This window comes from Canis lupus, chromosome 1 (genome assembly GCF_003254725.2).
Source record: "Canis lupus dingo isolate Sandy chromosome 1, ASM325472v2, whole genome shotgun sequence".
Taxonomy (NCBI): Eukaryota; Metazoa; Chordata; class Mammalia; order Carnivora; family Canidae; genus Canis; species Canis lupus.
Genome location: NC_064243.1, coordinates 104,734,346 through 104,757,875, shown reverse-complemented (window position 1 = coordinate 104,757,875; position 23,530 = coordinate 104,734,346). Strand labels below are relative to the sequence as shown.

The 23,530-nt window shown below is 41.3% G+C and overlaps 2 protein-coding genes across 6 annotated transcripts in view; both read left to right on the top strand.

The window, feature by feature from the left end:
* The first annotated feature begins 5,614 nt into the window (after window positions 1-5,614).
* LOC112643386 (zinc finger protein 677-like) lies at window positions 5,615-23,312 on the top strand. The gene is made up of 4 exons (XM_049108351.1): window positions 5,615-5,754; window positions 10,956-11,046; window positions 12,396-12,522; window positions 16,505-23,312. Exons 2-4 carry the CDS (start codon window positions 11,032-11,034, stop codon window positions 18,040-18,042), a joined length of 1,680 nt encoding a protein of 559 aa, XP_048964308.1. The 5' UTR covers window positions 5,615-5,754; window positions 10,956-11,031; the 3' UTR covers window positions 18,043-23,312.
* LOC112643367 (zinc finger protein 420-like) overlaps window positions 5,695-23,530 on the top strand; it is a 642,213-nt gene continuing 624,377 nt past the window's right edge. For all 5 annotated transcript variants that reach the window (XM_049108125.1, XM_049108124.1, XM_049108105.1 and 2 more), the window contains exon 1: window positions 5,695-5,754. The gene's annotated coding sequence lies outside the window, so the exon portion shown is untranslated. The remainder of the gene's footprint in view (window positions 5,755-23,530) is intronic.

Sequence of the window (23,530 nt, the reverse complement as noted above, 5' to 3'; positions counted from 1 at the left end):
AATGAATGAATGAATGAATAAATAGATAAATAATAAATAAATAAATAAATAAATAATAAATAAATAAATAAATAAATAAATAATAGAATTACCCTATGATCCAGCAAATGAACTACTGGGTTTTTTCCCAAAGAATACAAAAACACTAGTTCAAAGGGAAGGATGCACCCTGATGTTTCTAGCAGCATTGTCTTCTCCATAGTAGCCAACATATCACAGCAGCACAAGTGTCCATTTATTTTTTTTAAGATTTTATTTATTTATTCATGAGAGACAGGGAGAGAGGCAGAGACACAGGCAGAGGGAGAAGCAGGCTCCACGTAGGGAGCCCGACGTGGGACTCGATCCTAGGGCTCCAGGATCACACCCTGGGCTGAACGCAGCGCCAAACCACTGAGCCACCAGGGCTGCCCACAAGTGTCCATTTATATTTTTTAATTAAGTTTTTAATTTTAATAATAACATAGTTAACATTCAGTGTTATATTTCAGATGTACAATATAGTGATTTCACAAATTTGTATTTACTCAGAACTCCTATTAATTGCCATCACCGATTTCTCTCATCCTCCACCTACTTCCCTTTGGTAGCCACCAGTTCTCTATACTTAAGACATCTATTTTTTAGTTTGTCTTTTCTCCCTTTTGTTCTTTTGTTTTCTTTTTTAAATTTCGTAAGTGCAATCATATGGTAGTTTTTCTCTGACTAGTTTATTTCACTTGCATACTCTCTAGCTCCATCCGTGTCATTGTAAATGGCAAGATTTCACTCTATTTTATGGCTGAGTGAGATATATATATATCTTCTTTATCCATTCCCCTACCAACGGCCACTTACCTGCTTTCCATAATTTGGCTATTGTAAATAATGCTGCTGTCAACATTGCAGTACATGTATCATTTTGAGTTAGTATTTTCATATTCCATGGGTAAATACCCAGTAGTGCAATTACTGGGTCATAAAGAAGGTACACTTTCACATTCTTGAGCAACCTCCATACTGCTTTTCCATGGTGGCTACACCACTTTGTATCCCCACCAACAGTTGACCAGAGGTCCTTCTTCTGCACATCCTTGCCAGCACTTCTGTTTCTTGTCATGGAAATTGTTTTTGAGGAAAGCCATTCTCACCTTGATAAACTGTAAACATTCAACACAAGTAGCCATAGAACTCTAAGCTCTAATAGAAACTGTTGAAAGCATAAACTTAAAATGGGGAGGGAGCAGTCCACAGAACATACAAATTCAAACAATTAGAAATGCCAGAGAAAGACATCTTGGAGGAACTCTCCACCCAGGTTCTGCGCTGGCCCAGCCCTCCAGCCATTTTGGTTCCACCTGCCATTTCAGTTTCTCTCCCATTATCAGAAGCATTCCTCCAAAGCACTGCTCTCTCCCGCCCAGCAGTGTGGGGCCACAGCCTGGCCAGTGCCAATCTCCCGTCTTTGTGGTAAGCGCTCCACCCAGGTTCTGCCCCAACCCAGCCTACCAGTGGATCTCCTCCAGCCAGGCCACTGTTTCCACCCCACCCATTATCGAAAATGCTCTCCACAGTCCCTGTCCCAGTCCCATCATTCCACCTGCCCACACAAGCAGTTTTTTACCCACACAAAAGTGGCTGGCAGGGAGCCAAGATAAAATTGGCTTCTGAGGGTTTTCAGCTTTCTGTTCTCTACCTCAGTGTCCCCAGTCCTACACCTCTGGAGTCTGGAGTCTCTAAGCATGTTAGAGTCCCCTCACCTGCATCTCCCACTGAGGTAAGTCCTGGGTCCTGGACAGACACACAGAAACCTGCTGCTGGTGCTGGCAGCTGTGGGTCCCAGTTAGTTTGGTTTTAAATCTTTCAGAGACCACCCCCACCTGTGCTCTTCTATCCCAATAGGTGTTGGTGAGGATTTGGAGAAAAAAGGAATCCTTGTGCACTGTTGGTGGGAATGCAATCTAATGCAGCCACTGTGGAAAACAGTATGGAGGTTCTTCAAGTTAAGAATAGAAATACCCAGGGATCCCTGGGTGGCGCAGCGGTTTGGCGCCTGCCTTTGGCCCAGGGCGCGATCCTGGAGATCCGGGATCGAATCCCACGTCGGGCTCCCAGTGCATGGAGCCTGCTTCTCCCTCTGCCTGTGTCTCTGCCTCTCTCTCTCTCACTGTGTGCCTATCATGAATAAATAAAAATTAAAAAAAAAAAAACCCAATGCAAATTATTAAAAAAAAAAAAAAAAGAATAGAAATACCCAATGATCCAGCAATCACACTACTGGGTATTTACCTAAGAATACAAAAAAACTGGGATGCCCAGGTGGCTCAGCAGTTGAGCATCTGCCTTCAGCTCAGGGTGTGATCCCACGGTCCCAGGATCGAGTCCCATATCGGGCTCCCTGCATGGAGCCTGCTTCTCTCGCTGCCTCTGTCTCTGCCTCTCTCTCATGAATAAATACATACATAAATAAAATCTTTAAAAAAAGAATATAAAAAAACTAATTCAAAGGGCTACATGTACCCATATGATAATAGGAGCATTATTTACAACAGCCAAGATAAAGCAGCAGTGTAAGTATCCATCGAATATTGATGAATCAGGGGAATCCTGGGTGGCTCAGCGGTTGAGCATCTGCCTTTGGCTCAGGGTGTGATCCTACAGACCCAGGATCGAGTCCTGCATTGGGCTTCCTACATGGAGCCTGCTTCTCCCTCTGCCTGTCTCTGCCTTTCTTTCTCCGTGTCTCTCATGAATAGATAAATAAAATCTTAAAAAAGAGAGAGAGAACTGATGAATCAATATGTGAGATATATGTTTATTATATATTGATTTCTCTACACAAAATGAAATATTACTCAGTCATAAAAAAATACTGAAATCTTGCCATTTACAATGACATGGATGGAGCTGTAGAGTATAATGATAAACGAAAAAAGTCAGAGTAAGACAAGTATCATACGATTTGACTTATGTGGAATTTAAGAAACAAATGAGCAAAGGGGAAAAATGAGAGTTAAACCAGGAAACACTCTTAATTATAGAGAACAGACTGATGGTTACCATAGGGGAGGTGGGCGAGGGACTGGTTACATAGGTGATGGGGATTAAAGAGTGCTTTTTGTCTTGATGAACACAGGTGATTAATGGAATTGTTGAATCACTATATTGTATATATTTATATTTATATATAAATATAAAGTGAGTTTGAAATTATGTTTAGAAATTGTATTTAGAAATGCATTATGGTGTCACAAAGGTTTACCTGAAAGTAATTTTTATCAGTCACCTCAAGTGTGGAATATGTTCACAACTATATTGAACAACTCAAGTTAGATCTATATTTAAAAAAACTTTTTAAAAAGATTTCATTTATTTATTCGAGAAACAGAGAGAGAGAGAGAGGCAGAGACACAGGCAGCGGGAGAAGCAGGCAGAGGGAGAAGTAGGTTCCATGCAGGAAGCCTGAGGTGGGACTCAATCCTGGGTCTCCAGGAACACGCCCTGGGCTGAAGGTGACGCTAAACCGCTGAGCCACCTGGGCTTACCTAAAAAAAACTTTTTTAAAGCAATGGTTGGTGACCTAAATTATCACATCTATCCCTCATCTCCCACACCCCAGGTCTTATGTCTATGAACATCTATAGAAATGAATACATGATTGAGTACATGGTGAATGGGGACAAAAATGGAAATTATGTTCTGAAAAATGTTATTAAATATTGCCACATTATGGGATCCATGGGTGGCTCAGTGGTTCCGCGCCTGCCTTTGGCCCAGGGCATGATCCTGGGGTCCTGGAATCGGGTTCCGCGTCAGGCTTCCGGCATGGAGCCTGCTTCTCCCTGTGCCTGTGTCTCTGCCTCTCTCTCTCTCTATGTCTATCATGAATAAATAATAAATAAAATCTTGGGGATCCCTGGGTGGCGCAGCGGTTTAGCGCCTGCCTTTGGCCCAGGGCGCAATCCTGGAGACCGGGGATCGAGTCCCACGTCAGGATCCCGGTGCATGGAGCCTGCTTCTCCCTCTACCTGTGTCTCTGCCTCTCTCTCTCTCTCTCTGTGTGTGTGACTATCATAAATTAAAAAAAATTAAAAAAAAATAAATAAAATCTTTAAAAATAAATAAATAATGACACATTTTTGCATTGGTATAGTTTTGCACATTTCAGTCTGCATCTATTGCATAGACAGGTGCATTCCATGCTTATTTAAATTGCTTAAATTCTAAAGCAGGAAATACTACTGGATCCAGCCATGACTCATATAACTCCCCATGGAGGACCTGGTCCCAACTAGAGTCCATCTCTACCTCTTCATCAAAAGAGGTTTTTTTTTTTTTTAATTAAGTTTTTAATTTTAATTCCAATATAGTTCAGTGTTATATTGAGGTGTACAATATAGTGATTTGACAATTCTGTAAATTAATCATGATGGGTTTAGTCTTAATCCCCATCACCTATTTCTCCCATCCCTGACCTCAACCTTCTTGCTGGTAACCACCAATTTTTCTCTGTAGATAAAAGTGGTTTTTAATTCATTTCTTTTTTTCTTTTTTTGGTTTTAAACTCCACATATGAGTGAAATCATATGGTATTTGTCTTTCTCTGGCTGACTTATTTCACTTAGCATTATACTATCTAACTCTATCCGTGGTGTTGCAAAGGCCAAGATTTCACTCCATTTTATGATCAATATTCCGTTGTATAACATTCCACATCTTCTCATCCATTCATCAGATGATGGACACTTCTTTGCTACTATAATTTTGTTATTATAAATAATGCTACAATAAACATATGGGTGCAAATATCCTTTTAATTCAGTGTTTCCCAATCCCTTGGGTAAATACCCAATAGTTCAATAACTGGGTAGTAAGGTAGTTGTATTTTCAACTTTTGGAATAAAATCACAATGTCCTCTACAGTATCTGCACCAGTCTGCATTAGGAAAAAGAGTTTAGGAGGGCTCCTTTTTCTCCACATTCTTGCCAAAAGCTATTTAGTGTTCTCACAAGTTTTAAGGAAAGCCTCTTTCACTCTGGTAACCAGGTTAACTTTCAACAATATATCCCACACAACTCCACCCTTTACCTCAGAGTGTTCAAACATGAACTTAAATAGGCATGAAACAGTCCCCTCCCACTGGAGGCCAAAGAAACAGAAAGGGTTAGAAATTCCAAAAAAAAAAAGAAATTTCCTGGGGGGTGGGGCCCAGAGGAAGCCAGGCACTGTCCACCCGCTGATTGGTCGTGGACTCCCTCCGGAAATCCTAGCTAAGGCAAACCTTCCTGCGCAACCAGAACCGAAAGTTCTCCACCCCATTTCCGCCTGGCCACGCCCCCCAACACCTCAGCTCCACGGGTCCTTTCAGATTTTCTCTCCTTACCGGAAGCGCTGGTGCGTACTTCCGCCCCAACCTGTCCGCGGGTTCAGGCCTGGGAAACCAGTGCGTCCCTCCTGTTGCCGGAAGCGCTACGCTGAGGCCTCGCCCCAGTCCCGCCCACCCGCTGTGCTCTTCGCGGTCTGGGCGGCGTTCGCACTCCAACCCCCGCTGGAAGCACCACCCACCGGCCTGCGCCTAACCCGCTGTTCCTCCGGCGCGCAGGCGCCGCTCTTCACCGACGCGGAAGCGGCTGACTGGAGCGAACGTCAAATGGGCCTCTGAGGGTTTTTAACTTTCTCGCTTCTACCTGGGCGTCTCAGTCCCCAAACCTGTAACCCTGGGGCCTGGGTTCTCCACGCACGTTAGCGTCCCCTCACCTGCGCCTCCCACCGCGGTAAGTCCCGCGTCGCCGAGAGACACGGATCCCTGCGGGCGGCGCTGCGGCCCCGGAGGTCCGGCTGGTTTTGGTTCAGCTGGTTCAGAGGCCATCCCCGCCTGGGGTCTTCCGAGCCTCGGGCCCACGCAGTCCCCGGCGCCCCTGCCCCTCGCGCCGCGTGAGAACAGGGAGAGGGGCGCGTGCGCCTCGCCCCGCAGCCCGGCCCGGCGGCTGCCCCTGGCCCTGGGATCGCGCAGACCCCCAGCCTCCTGAGGTCTCCGCGGGGCAGCCCCGCCTGTGGAGAGAGGACCGATGCCCGGGAAGGGCCCTCTCTTCGGGGCGGGCTCTCAGGAGGGACTTAGGTCCGGGAGGCGGCGGGGAGTCACGGAGCGGGTCCCCTCCCCCAGGCGAGGATTGGGGGGCCTCGTGGAAGCCGTGGCTGCGGAAGGGAGGCCAGGACAGCGGCCGACGAGGGAGAGGAGGAGCGGGAGAAAGAGAGGGAGAGAGGAGAGCGATCAGAGAGAGGGTCCGTAAAGATACGGCAAGCTGGAGGATGCGGGAGGGACTGGCGACGAGGCCCTAAGGGCGGAAGACAGGAACTCGGGAACGTCGCCGCGAAATGTGGAGGAAAGGGAGGCGCTCCAGAGGTAGGGGACCCCCTAGGAGAGGTCCCTGGTGAACAGAAGGGGGGCAACAAGGGCGAGGAACTTCCCACGCACGGTGGGAAGGAGGAAAAAGCTGTGGGCAGGCGATGCGAGGACAGAAAGCGGCGGCAGTGCGAGAGCTTAGCCAGACGGGGAGCCAGTGAGTCGGAGCTGGAGGGGGGTGTAAGAGGAAAGAGAGGAGGGGACGGGGAGAGCAGAGGGACGCCGGCGGGGCGGGGCGGGGGGGCGGCGAGGCCGAAATATGTAGAGATCCCAACGGTCGGAGCGCTTGGAAGCAACAGTAAGGATTTCCAGAGTTCCCCAGAAAGTGTTGGTGTAGAGAAAGCAAGAGAGGAGACAGGGGAATCACAGAAAAGGAGAACCAGTGGCCAGAATCAGGAGAGAGAGACTCGAACAGATGAATAGAAACCCTTCGGAGAGAGAGAGCAGGGGAACCCAGAACTGTGTGGGTGCTGGTTAATGGGACATGGTGATTAAGTTGTGATACAGGGACTTGTGTCTCCATAATGCATTCAACTTTAAATGTGCTTGGTTGAATTGAACAGACGAGAAAGAAAATTAGAGAACTGCTTGTAAGGCTCGTGTGCTTTATAATTATTAGCGTTATAAGATAGCTTGTATTTGCTACCTTTAATTGGCCAGAGAGAGGAGAGAGACTGTCTTAGTCTTATGGGTCACCCTCCTATCCTGGGATGGCATGGGAAGATGGCCTAGAACTACAAATTACAGAATGATGCTTTTTGAAGCACTATTAAAAGTGTTTCTTTTTCTTTTAAATGGATTTACTTTTTCTTTCTACTTAGTTTACATTTAGTTTTTTAAACCAAATTGACGTGTATTGGACATCTATTCTGTAAAGAATCATTACAAGCTTCTGCAATAAGCTTTGGCGACATCTTAAGCCAGCTCTTGTGAATCTTTTCTAAATATTAGGTGGTTGCATTATGGTGAAAGCTTTGACCCCCATGGGTTGCCTCAGTGGCTGAATCTGTTAAGCATCTGACTCTTGACACCCTTGATACCAGCTCAGATTGTGATCCCAGGGTCGTCAGAGCCCCAGCTAAGACTCTGTGCTGGGGGTGGAGTCGGCTTGGGATACTCTCTCACCTTCTCCCTCTCAAAAAAAAAAAAAAAAAATTAAAGCTTTGACCCCAGAAGATTAACTAGATTTTTAAAAAATTCCAACCTGGTTTTTAAAAAATACTTTTTATGTATTTCAAGTGAGAAGCCCTGCGTTCTTTCTACTTGTTACCATATGTTGGAATATTCCTTTGTGGTTAGTAAATGATTTTGGGTTTTTTTGGTTTTTGTTTTTTAATTTTTTTTTTTTACTTATTTATGATAGTCACACACAGAGAGAGAGAGAGGCAGAGACACAGGCAGAGGGAGGAGCAGGCTCCATGCACCGGGAGCCCAACGTGGGATTCGATCCCGGGTCTCCAGGATCACGCCCTGGGCCAAAGGCAGGCGCCAAACCCCTGTGCCACCCAGGGATCCCTAGTAAATGATTTTGAACTATCACAGTGTGTATCTGGTAAGGGTGTCCATGATCTAAATAATCAGAACCTAGCTTAGTAAGTTAGTGTAATCTTCGACAGCATCTCTCCTTCCTTGATGTGATTGGTCTAATTAGTAAGATGTCAGCTCCAAAATAGATGTTCCCTTGAGGTCCCACAGGTCCGTTGTATGAACATAATGAAGGTGGGCTGGATGGACTATGAACTTTGTTCCAGTAGAACTGATCTATTCATGGTGAAGTAATAGGCTCAGAGTTGGTTTCCGTAGCTGATCCACTTTCACAGTATCCAGTACTCAATCTCTGATTTATCATTTTTTGAATTATCATGTTAAAAATATTTCCCCATTGATTAAGACCATGAAAGAAGTTTCTTTTGCTCAGGCATATTTTAGATGATTCTGGAATTTTTCATTTTTTAATGTTTTTGGTTTTTGGGGGGTTTTGTGTGTGTGTGTGTGTGTGTGTGCTTTTTTTTTTTTTTTAGGGAGTGCACTTTATTTATATTTATTTACCAATTTACTTAAGTGAGCTCCACCCCCAACATGGGGCTTGCTCTCTGGATCCGGAGTTCGAGTCCCATGCTGTACCTACTGAGACAGCCAGGCACATGGACTTTTTGAAAAAGACATGAGATGATAAGGATAAAGGCAAAGTGCCCCATGCCTCATTTAGGCCACCCTTCCAAAATTCAGTTACATGTAGTTCCCACTGAACTCAGGTGTGCTCAAGGTAACTTGTGAAAAGGCTTCCCTCCTAGGGCTCGGTGAACCCAGCTGCAGCATGGAGATGAAGGACAAGAGCAGGAAATCTGAATGACCATGATCCCTAAAGCAACTGAAATTTTGCATGTGTGTCTGTGTGGTATTTTTCTGCAGGATGGTTACAGTTGTGATTAGAAGATTAAGTTGGTCCTAACCCGACAATGAAAAATACTGTGAGGAAAGAGGCAAGGCCTAGGCTCAGAGCCAGAGAATAAATTTACAGAGTAAATCTGAAGCCAGGTCTTGTCAAACCCTGGCATTGAACTCTCCACTGGCTTCCCATCGCCCTCATGTATAAAAATCCAGACTCCTGGATATGACAGCAGAAAGCAAGACAACAAAAGAAAAATAGATTAATGCAAAAAAAAAAAAAAAGGGTAGGCAAAAGACCACAATAGATATTTCTTCAGATGGATGGCCAGTAAGCTCATGTAGACATGCTCAATGTTCCTAATGATTAGGGGACTGCAACTCAAATCATGCCCCCTTGTGGGGCTATGCTAAAAAAAAAAACTGGGTAGGTTCAAAAGATGATAAGCACTGGAGAAAATGGGATGAAACTGAAAGTATTGTGCACTACTCCCAGGACTATAAATGGTGTGTTCCCTGTTGAAAAAATGTTAGTGATTTCTTTAAAAAATTAAACAGAATTTTCAGATAATCCACCAGATCCACCTGTGGGTACCTACCCAAAGAAATTGTGAACAGGAAACTGATCTGGTGCTTTTACGTTTTCTAAAACTGGCTAACTCACTGTCTTTATCTATCTGATTAGCAACATGTTGAACAGTAATCACTCCTTATTTTAAACATATTTTATCCTGACTTTCAGGACATTCAGTATTGACAGATGTCATCTTTTATTTGTGTGCGTTTTAATTTTCTTCACTCTGTTCACTTCTCAGCTGATTCACTTTCTCTGCCGATTTTTCCTCAACTCTCTGTTCTCTGATGGGAAGAGCACCCCATAGGATAGTCATAGACCTCTTCTGTACACCCAGGGACTTTTGATATCCCCTTATCTCCGGACTTTAAAGAGGTCTCCCAGGTTTGCATTCCATTTCAGACCTCTGCCTTGAATGCCAGATTGTGTTGTCCAACTGTGTCTCTGACATTTCTATTGGGACATCTCCACTTACAGTGTCCAAACATGACCTCCTGTTTCCTAGAGGTTTTCCAGTTGTGTTCCCTTAGTCCTCCACCTCCCAGTTCAGAGTAGTGCCATCTTCCTGGGCTTTGGTGACCATCTTGGCAGGCTTTCAAAATACATAGCACATTACAGGTTTTGTAATACATAGTGAGGGGGAAAAAAAGGCAATATCGGTGAAAGAGTACACGGCTTCCAAGATTCACCTGGGGTGGAGGAGAACAGTGTCAGAAGACCACAGCTGGACATTCCTGATCTTCTGTGACCTGATCCCATGCTGGTCTCCTCCCTACTGGGATTGAGGCCCACAGATATCTTTGCTATTCCTGGGGTCAGGGTCAGGACTCCCTCTTAGGGCTTTCCTAAGGTGGTCCCTCTGCCTAGAATTCTCAAACTCCTCGAATGTACATGGTGAACTTCCTCTCCAGGTCTTTGTTATATCACCTTCTAGTGAGGCCATCTCGCACACTGCCATGTCCCATTCCAGCCTCATCGCCACTCCATGTTCTGGCCTGTAATGCCTGTTCAGCATGAGTCCTTCTGCTCCTTCCTCTTGCACCATCTGGACAGGGGACAGGGCCCTAGGAGGGAGCAGAGCCACAGGTGGGTGGGGTGGTGGGCTGGTTTCCTTGGAGTGGTGCTCCACCCTGACTTGCCATTGCATTGCTGAGGCATTTTGCATAATCTTCCTATGCCCAGTCCACAGAGATTTCTCTTCTTGTGTTTGGGAGCAACAGAGGCCAGCCTCTGTATCCAGCATCAAGCCCCAGGGCTCTGGCTCCTCCATTAATGAGGACTGAAAGCAGCCCCTGATCTAGAGAGAGGTAGAAAGTGCTGTGTGTCCTCTGTATGGTGGGTTAGCAGGGTGGGTCTGTGACTTTAAAGGGAGGTGCATAGATCCCCAGTGCTGCAGCTCAGGTGTGTGTTTCACCAGGAGGGAAGTGAGTTCTGCAGTGAGAGGCCAGAATGCTCACTTGCTGGTCTCTGTGTAGCAGTTTACTGTCCCTGCATCCCTCCTGTGGCAGTGGGCAGCAGAGGATTGACTACCACGTGGGGAAATCTTCCTGTGTGTGTGGTTGTGGCTCAGAAATGTGTATGTTGCTAAACAGTGTATATTTGACACTCAGGATTGTTGTCTCAAGGCCCATCTCGCCTGGAAGAGAAGCCCAGAGGAGGCAGAGGAGGAAAGCCTAAGAATCAGGAATGACTCTTTCTCAGGTAAAGTCCTAGCTCAGTTCCTTGTTCTGTCCTCTGCGTCCTCACCTCCACTTGGACTAGCTCTTTTCCCTCTCAAGTGTCTCTCCTGATGTATTTGCTCACATTCACCCCAGAGCCTTCCTTCAGCAGCTCTCTGCATGCGCATTCCAGCTCATACACTTCCGTACCTTTATTTAATGGAGGTAGAAGTGAAATGTTATTCCAAAAAAATTTTTCACAGGGTTATTTGTGTAAGCAGGCTGAATAGAGTAACACTGACAGTGTTCTTTACGTTTAATACAATTTATGCATGTTTGTTGTACCAGAAATACTCAAATGAACTTGGATAAAAAAGGATAACAAAGAGATATTCTAAAAATAGGTGTCATCTAGAGACTACAGCTTTGATCTCAGTTATTTTCAGTGTGTGTTTGTTCCTGTGTACAAAAGTGTGTATGGGCCAGAGCCTGTAGTATGTAAAAAAGATGTCATCATCTCGTAAATAACCTTTATTTTATCTTGATAGTATGTCTGAGATATTTTTCATGGCTTTAAATATTTTCTATAGCACCACATAAAAAAGTTAATAGCAGTAAAAATAGTGTTTATGCATGTGTGTGTGCATGTATGTATATTGACCTTTCATCCAGGTTTGTGTTTCAGCCTTGGACTTGTTTCAGGTTTTCTCCATTAGCAAACCCTCTTTGTCAACAGACTTTTACTGTTGTGTTTCTTACTTCACCGTGTGGTGGTGTGGGTTCCATCCTAAAGCCTGACCCCTTGGTTCAGGTGCAGGGTCTGCAATTATTACCTATTCGACCAGAGGCAAATTCCTTAGAGTGTGTGTGTGACAGAGTTGGGTCCTGTGTAAGATGGGAACAAATACTCATTTAACTGGATGCTATATCTTATACAAGTTAACATTTGTAAAGTATTAAAGTAATGCTTATTATATGGGGAGTGTCAAAACTTCTGGTCGTTCTGTTATCATCAGCTTCCCATTTTTCCAGTTTTCACCTTTCATTGATGCTACTGTGTACTTGGTCATCCCTGAAGACACTACTCATGCTCTAGCTTATGTAGAAATTAGCTCTCATATGGTATTTACAGGATACTATCTAGAACTTACATATAGTTTACCGTTTGTTGAAGTTTTTCTTTCGTGTATTTTATCTGGCACAATATTATAAAACTAAGTAGTTTAGCTGATGGAAATTTGCTATTGGGAAAGTGTAAGAAACCAACATTGGGAATATATGACTTGTGCAAATGATATTTTATGTATTTATCTGGCTACTCTGTCCTCCTCTCATTTTTGTGAAATAAGTACTCTCCTGATGGCCCCTTGGTGAAATGTGCTTTCATTTCAGGAACTGTTGACATTCAAGGATGTGGTCATAGAATTCTCTCAGGAGGAGTGGGAGTGCCTGGCCTCTGCCCAAAGAGCCCTGTACAGGGATGTGATGTTGGAGAACTACAGGAACCTGGTCTCCTTGGGTGAGATTAGTTTCAAACTTCCCTAGTTTATCTTTGTGTTTCCCTTTAGAGTTTCTTGGGAGCCCCTGCCTTGTTTGACTCAGATTGAAGCCCTGTTGATTCAGAAATGAAAAGCTTCACAATGTGGTTCCTGTATTTTAAACCCAGATAATCACGCAAATTGGTGGTGCTAGAGGTTGAGGAGGAACAAGACCTTATGTCAAAACTTTAAAATACCAGCTTGCCTGGTTTTACTCCTGTAATTTTGATTCAGTAGTTCTGGGAAGAGAGCTAGATGTCTGTGTGCGTCAAACATTTAAGCATCTGGAAGAAGAGTGTCACTGAACAAATTTGTGTAATTCTATTCTATACCATCTGTAATTGAAGTCCTTAGTCTCAGCTGACAAAGGGCTGGGAAAACCCCAGGACATCATCTACCAGTTTCCATGTCAGCAGGAATCTTTTTCTGAGCTGAATATGAACTTGATTGTGGAGCAGGGAAGAGCTCTGGTACCTCAAGAGTGGGGAGAAACTAGCAACCAGGGGCACCTGGGTGGCTCTGTGGTTGAGCAATGGCCTTTGGCTCCAGCCATGATCCCAGGATCCTGGGATAGAGTTCATCGAGCTCCCCACAGGGACCCTGCTTCTCCCTCTGCCTATGTCTCTGCCTCTCTTTGTGTCTCTCATGAATAAGTAAGTAAAATCTTAAAAAACAAACAAACAATAAACTAGCAACAAAACCCAGATGGGTGGGAAGGTGTCAAAGATGTAACAGAAGTAAGGGTCAGACTGCAGAGAGGAAGGGTCTTCCTGAATTGTCATTTGGGATATTCTCCCCAGATAAGAGCAATGGTTAGGAGAGTTGATTTTTCATGGACTCTCAAAGTAACTTGTTCTCCCCTTCCTTCACTCTCTTCTATGTATATGATAGTGGGTTGGGGAAAACCTTTGATTCCCAGTCTTTCGTGGGGACTGTACCTCAAGCTTCAGGCCATCAGTCTGAACTCTGTAGTCAGACCCGAGATCCTCTTTGAACATTCCACGAAAATCAGACCCCCTTACTTTACTTTCGTTTTTGTCTTCCTCTTGCAGCTCCTTTTTAGTCTGTGAATATGGGAAAAACCTTGGTTTTTTCCTGATTTGTCTCCTATAAGTTTAGATGGTTTTGCCTCTGAAGTTTTCTTGGTTCTGAACCACAGTTCCTCAGTGTCTGATATTTTATCCTCGTATTTTCTGCTATGATAATCCAGCTTTTCAGTGCTAGACAGGTTGTGGCGAAGTCTCCCATGAGGAGTTTTACTGGATCAAAGAACATTCTGGATGGAGAAAACTTACATTTAGGTGTCACAGCATCATCCTGTTAAGTAGAGACGTGGGCTCTGAAGCACCTGAGTAGAGAATATTCCAGATGCTGAAATTGAGTGCAGCCTGAGAGTCTAGCTTATGGCTCCAGTTGTCCTTCTGGCTTTTGGTGCGTCATGGAAGTGTGTCTCAATGGCATTGTGGCAATGTTGATGGAGTACAATAAGGATCTTCCCCCTTGATTTGGTGTGAACAAGTACAGGAATTTATTCTAGGGAGAAAATTGTCAGCCTTCATAACCCCATCTAAAAGACTCCTGACCAAACTATTGTTTATGCAACAGTGTTCATTCTGTATGTATGCTGATGTTCTTTCTTCAACAAATAAGATGTTGATTTACTGTGTTGAGGGAATTTGAGTTCACATTGCTTACCTTATTGAACTCTAACCCATTTCTGTAGTTCATACAGCAAATGCTGTTACTTTGATCCGCAGATTTCCATGTATTACAAATGAAGTTATTTATGTATTTAATCATTTACTATGTACTTTTGATGATATTCACCAGCGTTCTTTCTTTGATACTTGTAATTTATGGGGCTGTTTGGTTAGAGAATGAATGTTTCATATATTTTACAAGATTTCCTTCCTGAGTGCTAAGGGGTATCAAGGAGCAGGCTTTATCCAAAAATCTATATAACCTCTGGAATTTGGTGAAAATATAATCATAGTTATCCTTCCTACAATTTGTTTTGTTTGAGTTAATACCTGCTTATTGACAAATACATTTCTCATTTGAATGAATTTGGATTTATAAAATTGAGCATATTGGCTATCTTGAGACTGTGCTTTTGTTATGAAGTGACTGTGGTCACCTCAGAAATACAAGGAAACTTACGCATAATTTTTTTTTTTTTTTTTTAAGATTTTATTTGGACACCTGCATGGCTCCGTGGTTGAGCATCTGCCTTGGCTCAGGTCATGATCCCAGGGTCTCAGGATTTATCCCTACATTGGGCTTCCTGCTCAGCAGGGAGACTGCTTCCCCCTGCCCCTGCCCTGCTCATGCTCTCTCTCAAATAAATAAATAAAATCTCTAAAAAAGAAAAGAGTGTGCCATATTGCTGGAATCCTGTAATTAATTTCCAGAATTCTTATAGAGTTGATTCTGAAATATTTTGGTAGTTCACTTCTGCCTTTTTAGAGGAGGTACATTTGGAGTTCCCTTCTTTGCCATTTCCATGTCACAGAGCCCCATTGTTTTTTTTTTTTTTTTTTTAAAGTCCGAGTTGGAATTAGTAAATTTAGTTAATGGTATTAATTTTTTTAAATATTTATTTATTTATTTATTTATTTATTTATTTATTTATTTATTTATTTATTTATTTATTTATTTATGATAGTCACAGAGAGAGAGAGAGAGAGAGAGGCAGAGACACAGGCAGAGGGAGAAGCAGGCTCCATGCACCGGGAGCCTGATGTGGGATTCGATCCCGGGTCTCCAGGATCACGCCCTGGGCCAAAGGCAGGCGCCAAACCGCTGCGCCACCCAGGGATCCCCGAGAGCCCCATTGTTAATCTTTGTAATATTACATATTTATCAGAACTTCTATTTCAAAATGGGTGATTTCAGCATATTTTCCAGTTATGATATTGTATGTGTCTTCTGAAATACAACCTTTCTTTTTTTATTATGGGCTAATTTTTAAAATTCTAACATTTATATATATTTCTTACAAATATACACATTCCTTAATAATTGCTATATTTGTCTAGGATTACTAAAATGTTTATTTTTTCATGATTAATAGATAATTATAGCATATATTATGGAATATAAGCACATGACTCTGAATATTAACATTGCAGTATGCCTATTCTGCATGGATGTAGTTTTATAGCAAGTATCAGAAGAATATTTTGTTATTCTTTTTTTTTTTTTTTTTTTTTAATGATAGTCACAGAGAGAGAGAGAGAGGCAGAGACACAGGCAGAGGGAGAAGCAGGCTCCATGCACCGGGAGCCCGATGTGGGATTCAATCCTGGGTCTCCAGGATCACACCCTGGGCCAAAGGCAGGCGCTAAACCGCTGCGCCACCCAGGGATCCCCTATTTTGTTATTCTTAAAGCTTTGTTTTACTGTTATGTATAGTAAGTATTCGATAATTAGTTAGATATATATGTTTCTTTTAAATATGAGCTGCCTTGGGACACCTGGGTGGCTCAGCAGTTAAGCATCTGTCTTTGGCTTGAGGTGTGATCCTGGAGACCTAGGATCGAGTCCTGTGTCCGGCTCCCTGCATGGAGCCTGCTTCTCCTCCCTCTATGTCTCTGCCTCTCTTGTGAATAAATAAAATCTTTTAAAAAAATAAATATGAGCCAGCTTTATGCCTCCTGTAGGGTTGCTATGGTCTTTGAGGTACCTGTATAAAATTCCTAAGTGTTCAGGGCTGTCATAACTTTTGATCACAGAGCATTTATAAATAGGCTTCCTTGAAAATAATATGAACTACCTGTAATCAGCCTTTCTTTACTGAGAAATCTTACATCCTTTGCATTTTGATCATTTGCATATACCATGGTTGACAAATGTAATAACTCTGTAATTATGAGTTTTATTTTTGGTGTAATACTTTTTATTATAAAATGTCCATTTTCAAACTTTGATTAATAGGAATTTACGATTTTTTATATCTTACAGATATCCCTACTATATGTGTGAGAAAAGAATTACCACCAAAAGATGACCTAAATAATGGAGAATTACTCCAAACTTTAATTTTGGAAAGACACTTAAGTCATCAGTTTGATGATTTTGACTTGAGAAAAGTCCAAGATGTGAACAAATTTGGGACTCAGTGGTTATCTGAAGAAAAAAAATATGAAGAAGACACTGCAACCCATTACAAAAATCTCATCTATAGAGAACATCAAGAACATCATAAATTCTATAATGATTTTCCTGTAAAGCACAATGTTTCCATAGGAAGAAGTACGTCTCAATGTTACAAACATTGTATGGGGAGTAAGGCACTAAAAAACAAGCTGTGCTATTCAGGAAGCAAGTACAGAAACCCTTTGGACAATAGGCTTGGATTAAGCTCTCATTCACATATGGCTCAACTGCAGAGATTTCAAACCCATGAGGAAGTTTATGAAAATAATCAAGTTGAGAAGTCTACCAAAATGTCCTCAGTTTCACCACTTCAAAGAATTCCTTCTAGTGTCAAAACCAACATTTTAAATAAATATGAGAAGGTTCTTATGCATCCTTCATTACAGACACAACAACAGAAAACACCCAAAAGAGAAAAACCTTATAAATGCAGTGAGTGTGGGGAGACTTTTAGCCATTGCTCAACCTTAGCTAATCATCAAAGAATTCATTCTGAGCCAAAACCTTATAAAGGTAATGAGTGTGGCAAAGCCTTTAAGAGGTTCTCAAATCTCATGAGAATCCATACTGGAGAGAAACCATATAAATGTAATGTATGTGGTAAGGATTTCACCACACAGTCACATCTCTGGGGTCATGAGCGAATTCATACTGGAGAGAAGCCTTACAAATGCAATGAGTGTGGCAAAGCCTTTTCTGATGGTTCATATCTTGCTCAACATAAGAACTTCCATTCTGGACAAAAACCTTACAAATGCATTCAGTGTGGTAAGGATTTTGCCACACGTTCACACCTTTGTATTCATAAGAGAATTCATACTGGAGAGAAACCATTTACATGTAATGTATGTGGTAAGAATTTTATGATACCTTCACAGCTTTGGGGTCATGAGCGAATTCATACAGGAGAGAAGCCTTACAAATGTAGTGAGTGTGGCAAAGCCTTTTCTAGCGGTTCAAATCTTGCTCAACATAAGAGAATCCATTCCGGAGAGAAACCGTACAAGTGTAATCACTGTGGTAAGGATTTTACCACACGGTCATACCTTTGGAGTCATGAGAGAATTCATACTGGAGAGAAACCTTACAAATGTAATGTGTGTGGCAAGGCCTTTATCAGGAGTTCCAATCTTACTCAACATAAGAGAGTTCATGATGGAGAGAAACCCTATAAATGTAATATCTGTGAAAAGGCCTTTAGTCAGAATGCAAGTCTTACTGTTCACCAAAGAATTCATACTGGGGAGAAACCTTATAAATGTCAAGAATGTGGTAAAGCCTTTAAACACTACTCAAGCATCAACAAACACCATAATACACATAGAGTAAAAATACAAGTATAAAGTGTGTGGTAATACTTTTATTAAATGTTTACACCTTGGGAATCAGAGAATTCATACCAGAGAGAAAACTTTTAAATGTCGTGAATGTTGCAAATCCTTTAAGCACTGTTCAAGCCTGAGCAGATACCAGAATATACATACATATAGTGAAGACATAGATGTAATGTGTGTAGTAAGGCTTTTACTAAATAGTCTCACCTTTGGAGTCATAAGGGAAGTCATACTGAAAAGAAACCTCACCAAAGAATGTAGCACAGCTTTCATGCCATGGCCTAGCCTCAATATTCACCAAAGATTTCATGTTAGAGAAAACCTTACAAATAAAATGCTGGGTATCTTGCTTAAGCAGGTTTCACAATGTACTATGGATCAGAGAATTCTAGCAGTATGAACTAAGTTTACTTGAAGATTAATCAAATCAAATGTTACACTCTACAGGAAAATTAAAAGTCAAAATGTTTTAAAGTGATGGGTGTCAAAGGAGCAGCAATATCTGTGGAATGACCCACTAATCTTCAGTTTATGTGATCTTTTTATTAATCTTTTATATTCTTTTTATTTTTTAGTCTTTTACATATCTTTTTTAAGATTTTATTTATTGAGACAGAGGCAGAGACATAGGCAGAGGGAGAAGCAGGCTCCACGCAGGGAGCCTGATGGGGGACTTGATCCCAGCACTCCAGGATCATGCCCTGAGCCAAAGGCAGATGCTCAATTGCTGAGCCACCCAGGCGTCCCAGTCTTTCAGATTTCTTGATGAGATTACTTTATTATGGACTTTGGCCTTGAAAATCTGTTGTTGATGTTATGTCTTCATGAGTGTCTGTGCTTGTACCTTTTGTTTTGGTCCTAATGTAAATGGTACTTTATTTTTAATTATCAATTCACTTAAACATTAAGTACCTTGGTATCTAGGAAGGCAGTTAATTTTTGATCCTTAACCTTGTATCCTGCTGCCTTGCTACAGTTTCATATTGTGTCTTATCTACCATACATCAGGGCATCATAAAATAATATTTCAATGCTGTGGTGACAGGTGCCACTCTGTTTTGTTTCTGGAATAAAAAGAATGCACTCTCCATTACTGTACTAATATCAAGCAGATCTTATAGTTATTAAGTCCAGCTTGGTCATGAGGACATGATACTATTGTACTATGTGGCAATCAGAGTTTCTGCAGTTTATTAAGATCTCAGAAGCTGGGGCACCTGGGTGAGGCAGTCACTTAAATGTCCAACTCTTGCTTTTAGCTCAAGTTATAATCTCAGGGTTGTGAGATTAAGCCCTGCATCTGGCTCTACACTCAGTGTGGGGTCTACTTAAGGCTGTTTCACTATCCCACTGCCCCTCCCTTCTTAAGTCTCTTTCACCCTCTAAATAAATAAATCCTTAAAAAAGAAAAAACTCAGAAGCTTTATGCATAACTGGTATTGCCATATAGAATAAATCTCTACATATAAATGGACTTGGACACAAACAAAATTATAAATAGCATACCCGAATCTAAACAAGGACAGCTGGACAGCCCAGGTGGCTCAGTGGTTTAGTGCCGCCTTCAGCCCAGGGCCTGATCCTGGAGACCCAGGATCAAGTCCCGCGTCGGGCTCCCTGCATGGAGCCTGCTTCTCCCTCTGCCTGTGTCTCTGCCTCTCTTTCTCTGTGTGTGTCTCATGAATAAATAAATAAAATCTTTAAAAAAAAAAAAAAAAAAAAAAAAAAACAAGGACAGCCTATGAAAACTCCTAAATGTAGATCTAGATTATAGGAAGAACACCATCAACCACCTTTATCCATATATTGTGTTAAAAACATGATATGATTTGTTCCTACCTCCAGTAGGTTTAAGTTCCCAGTCTGCTACTAAACAGGATGTGAAGTTACTCAAATCAATACTGTACCTTAGTCCACTTTAGAATGGAAGTAGTAGTTTACACCCTCAAATTTGTGAGGAATAAAGACATTAACTCCTTGTAGCACAGATTATTATGTTGTGTTAATTGTCCTTTCCTTAAGGGTTTGCCTGAGGGGGAAGAAAGGTAACATGGTAGCTGCTATTTCTTAGTTAAACCTGATTAATTTTTCTTTTATCCCTTTTCCACACATGGCTGATGCAGCTCCATGACTGTACTACAGCCTGGAGTTGTCATGGGAGACAGAATCCATAGGGAATGTAACATGATGGAAAGCTTTACAATGCAGGATAAAATAAATTTTACAAACAGGAAAATTCCCCATAAACAAAATGGACCATGACTTTCAAGTATAATTGCCTTCTCCCCAACTGTTGAGAGTTTGATGAAAATTCCACAAGTTACTTATTTGCTTGTGATCATGGGAGTCCATGCTGTGAAACTTCTTTCATACCAATATAGCTGGTAGGCAGTATTATGTAATACAGCATAATCTGTATAATTACCCTCTAAAGGTCCTCAAATCTATCCACAGCACTGTATCTTTTTTTAATGTACAGGAAACAGATGCATGAAATGATTTGGTTTATAGGAGGAGATTCTCTTCCAGTTATATCTAGGTTATTCACAGACATTTAAAACAGGATACACATTGTAAATGTAATCAAGGAAAGAAATCTATCAAAATGGTTTCTTAAAAAAAAAAAAAAAGGTTTCTTAGTGTCACAACCTGAAAGAATGCTTCCTAGTGTCAAAGCCAACATTTGCATAAAGGTGGAAAAGTTTTGATCCCTTTGTTGATAACTACAGTTCTACGTATTACAAAGAAACCCTAAAAGTAATTAACTTGGAAAGTCTTTAGACAGGATGATTCTTCACTAATCAGAAATTCATCCTGAGGAAATCTTAAAATTATACACAGTGGGGCACTGTATTTAACCTAGTCAAACATTAGACATTAATAAATACCTCAGCAAAATCTTAGAATGTAATATATGTGGCAAAATTTTCATCCAAAATTCAATCCTTGTGAGATCACCACAGTATTAATTTTCAAATGAAAACTTAAGAATTTTCTAAGTAATGATACTCAAAATTTAGTATATATTAATTCAAATATGATGAACATCAGAGGCTAACACTTATGAAACACATAATGTACACAGAAGTGAAACCTTACATATTTACATATTAAAAGTCTTTATCCAAAATGCCTTTATCATCAATTCTTACTGTAGAATTCATCTTTAACGCATGGGTTTTAGAGAAACATGTAGATATTAACTCATGGATATTGCCTTAAAGATTATTGAAGGTATAAATCAGATTTGGAAAACTGATATTCAAGCTTCACTTTCCTTAGTGTTCATATAAAGAAAACTCACATGCCTATTAATGGCCCTAAAATATTGCAAATTTTAAATGACAAATTCAAGTCTTCTAAAGAATATATACTTGAGCAGGACTGTAATGCACACCTGACATAACATTTACAATTAGAGAAACAAAAGTGCCAAAATATAATCTTTTATGAAAATATATTACTTTGGATAAAAGTAAATTTAATAGGTCATGTACCAAAAGGTCAATTATGAAATGCCCAGAATTTGTCAATTAAAACAATGTATTATCTGGGTTCTGCTATGGCCCAAACAGTATTAACTTTTTCTATTATGTGTTTTCATTTTTCCCTCAGAAATGGGGTTTAATTTTACATACCCAAGTCTTAACTTTCTCAATACAGATAAAAAATCGCCAAAAAAAAAAAAAAAAAAAAACCTAAAGGGAATTTGCAATTATATTTAGAAATTACTGAGAAATGAATTATGTCACAAAGGTTTACTTCAAGTTATCAGACACCTCAGGTGTGGAATAAACTGATAAAGAATAACTCGTTAGATATATATTTTTTTTTAATTTTTTTTTATTTATTTATTTATGATAGTCACAGAGAGAGAGAGAGAGAGGCAGAGACACAGGCAGAGGGAGAAGCAGGCTCCAAGCAGGGAGCCCGACATGGAACTCGATCCAAGGTCGCTAGGATCACGCCCTGGACCGAAGGTGGCGCTAAACCGCTGAGCCACCCGGGTTGCCCCTATTTAAAATAAATAAATAAAAAAAAAAAAAATTAAGGGACGCTTGGGTGGCTCAGCGGTTGAAAGCCTGCCTTCGGCCCAGGGCGTGATCCTGGAGTTCCGGGATCAAGTCCTGCGTCGGGCTTCCTGCATGAAGCCTGCTTCTCCCTCTGCCTGTGTCTCTACGCCTCTCTGTGTCTCTCCCTCTCATATGAATAAAGTAAAATTTAAAAATAATAAATTTTTTAAAGCAGCAATTGGTGACCTAAATATCAAATCTAAACCCCCATCTGCCACACCCTAGATCTTGTGCCTAAAATCGGCTCTAGAAACGAACACAGGATTGAGCACATGGTGAATAGGGATAGAAATGAAAATGATATTCTGAAAAATGTTGGTCAATAATGGCATATTTCACATTAGTAGAGTATTGCATTTCACATTTCAGTTTTCATTCCCTTGCAAAGACAGGTTCGCTCCTTTCTTAAATTGTTCACATTTTAATTCTGAAGACATTCCTGGATCCAGGCATGGACCCACATCACTCCCCACAGAGGACCTTGTCCCAGATCATGAAGTACTTTTCGCCTATTGAGGATGCACATGTCTATCAATTAATGAAGTTTATTTGCATTAAGTGTTTTTATTTTTTATTTATTTGAGATAGAGTGTGTGCGCACTTGAGTGGGGGAGGGATGGCAGAGGGAGAAGGAAACTCCCCACTAAGCAGGGAGCCTGACATGGAGCTCAATCCCAGGACTCCAGGATCACACAACCTGAGCTACACTTAATCGAGCCACCGTGGCACCCCTAGTTTTTTTATTTTAATACTAACATAGTTAACATTCAATGTGATACCACTTCAGGTATACTTATAATGATTCAATTGTGTACATAACTCAGTGGTCATCATGACAGCTCTTGATCTCCATCATCTATTTCTCCCATCACCACCAACGACCTCCTCTCTGTCATCCCTTAGTGTGTACCTTGTAGTTCAAATAATTTTTTTTTATCTCTATTTTTCCTTTCTTCATTTATTTTGTTGGTTGAATCGTACGGTATTTATCTTTCTCTGATGTATTTTGTTCCGCATGATATCCCGTAGCACCATCATTGTTGATAGACATGGCAAGGTTTCACTCTATTTTATGGCCGAGTAATACTTCATTGTGTGTGTATATATACCACATCTTATCCATTCCTCTATTAATTGACACTTCTCCATAATTTGGCTGTATAAATAATGCTACAATAAACACAGGAGTGCATATATCCTTTTAAATTAGCATTTTTGCATTCTTTGGGAAAATACCGCGTAGCTCCCCCACTGGTAGGAAGGTAATTCTTTTATTTGAGAAACCTCCATACCCTCTTCCACAGAGCCTGTACCAATGTAAATTCCCACAGTGCAGGAGGGTTCTTTTTTTTCCACATCCAAAACTTTTGTCAAAACAGTTGACAGAGGCCACGTTCACCTTGATACAACGTAACCACCTCAGC

What these genes read in the sequence shown, in the direction of transcription:
- LOC112643386 (XM_049108351.1), top strand. An exon ending in CAGGAACCTGGTCTCCTTGG is followed by an intron (nt 12,523 to 16,504) that starts GTGAGATTAGTT and finishes TATATCTTACAG; the next exon opens with ATATCCCTACTATATGTGTG.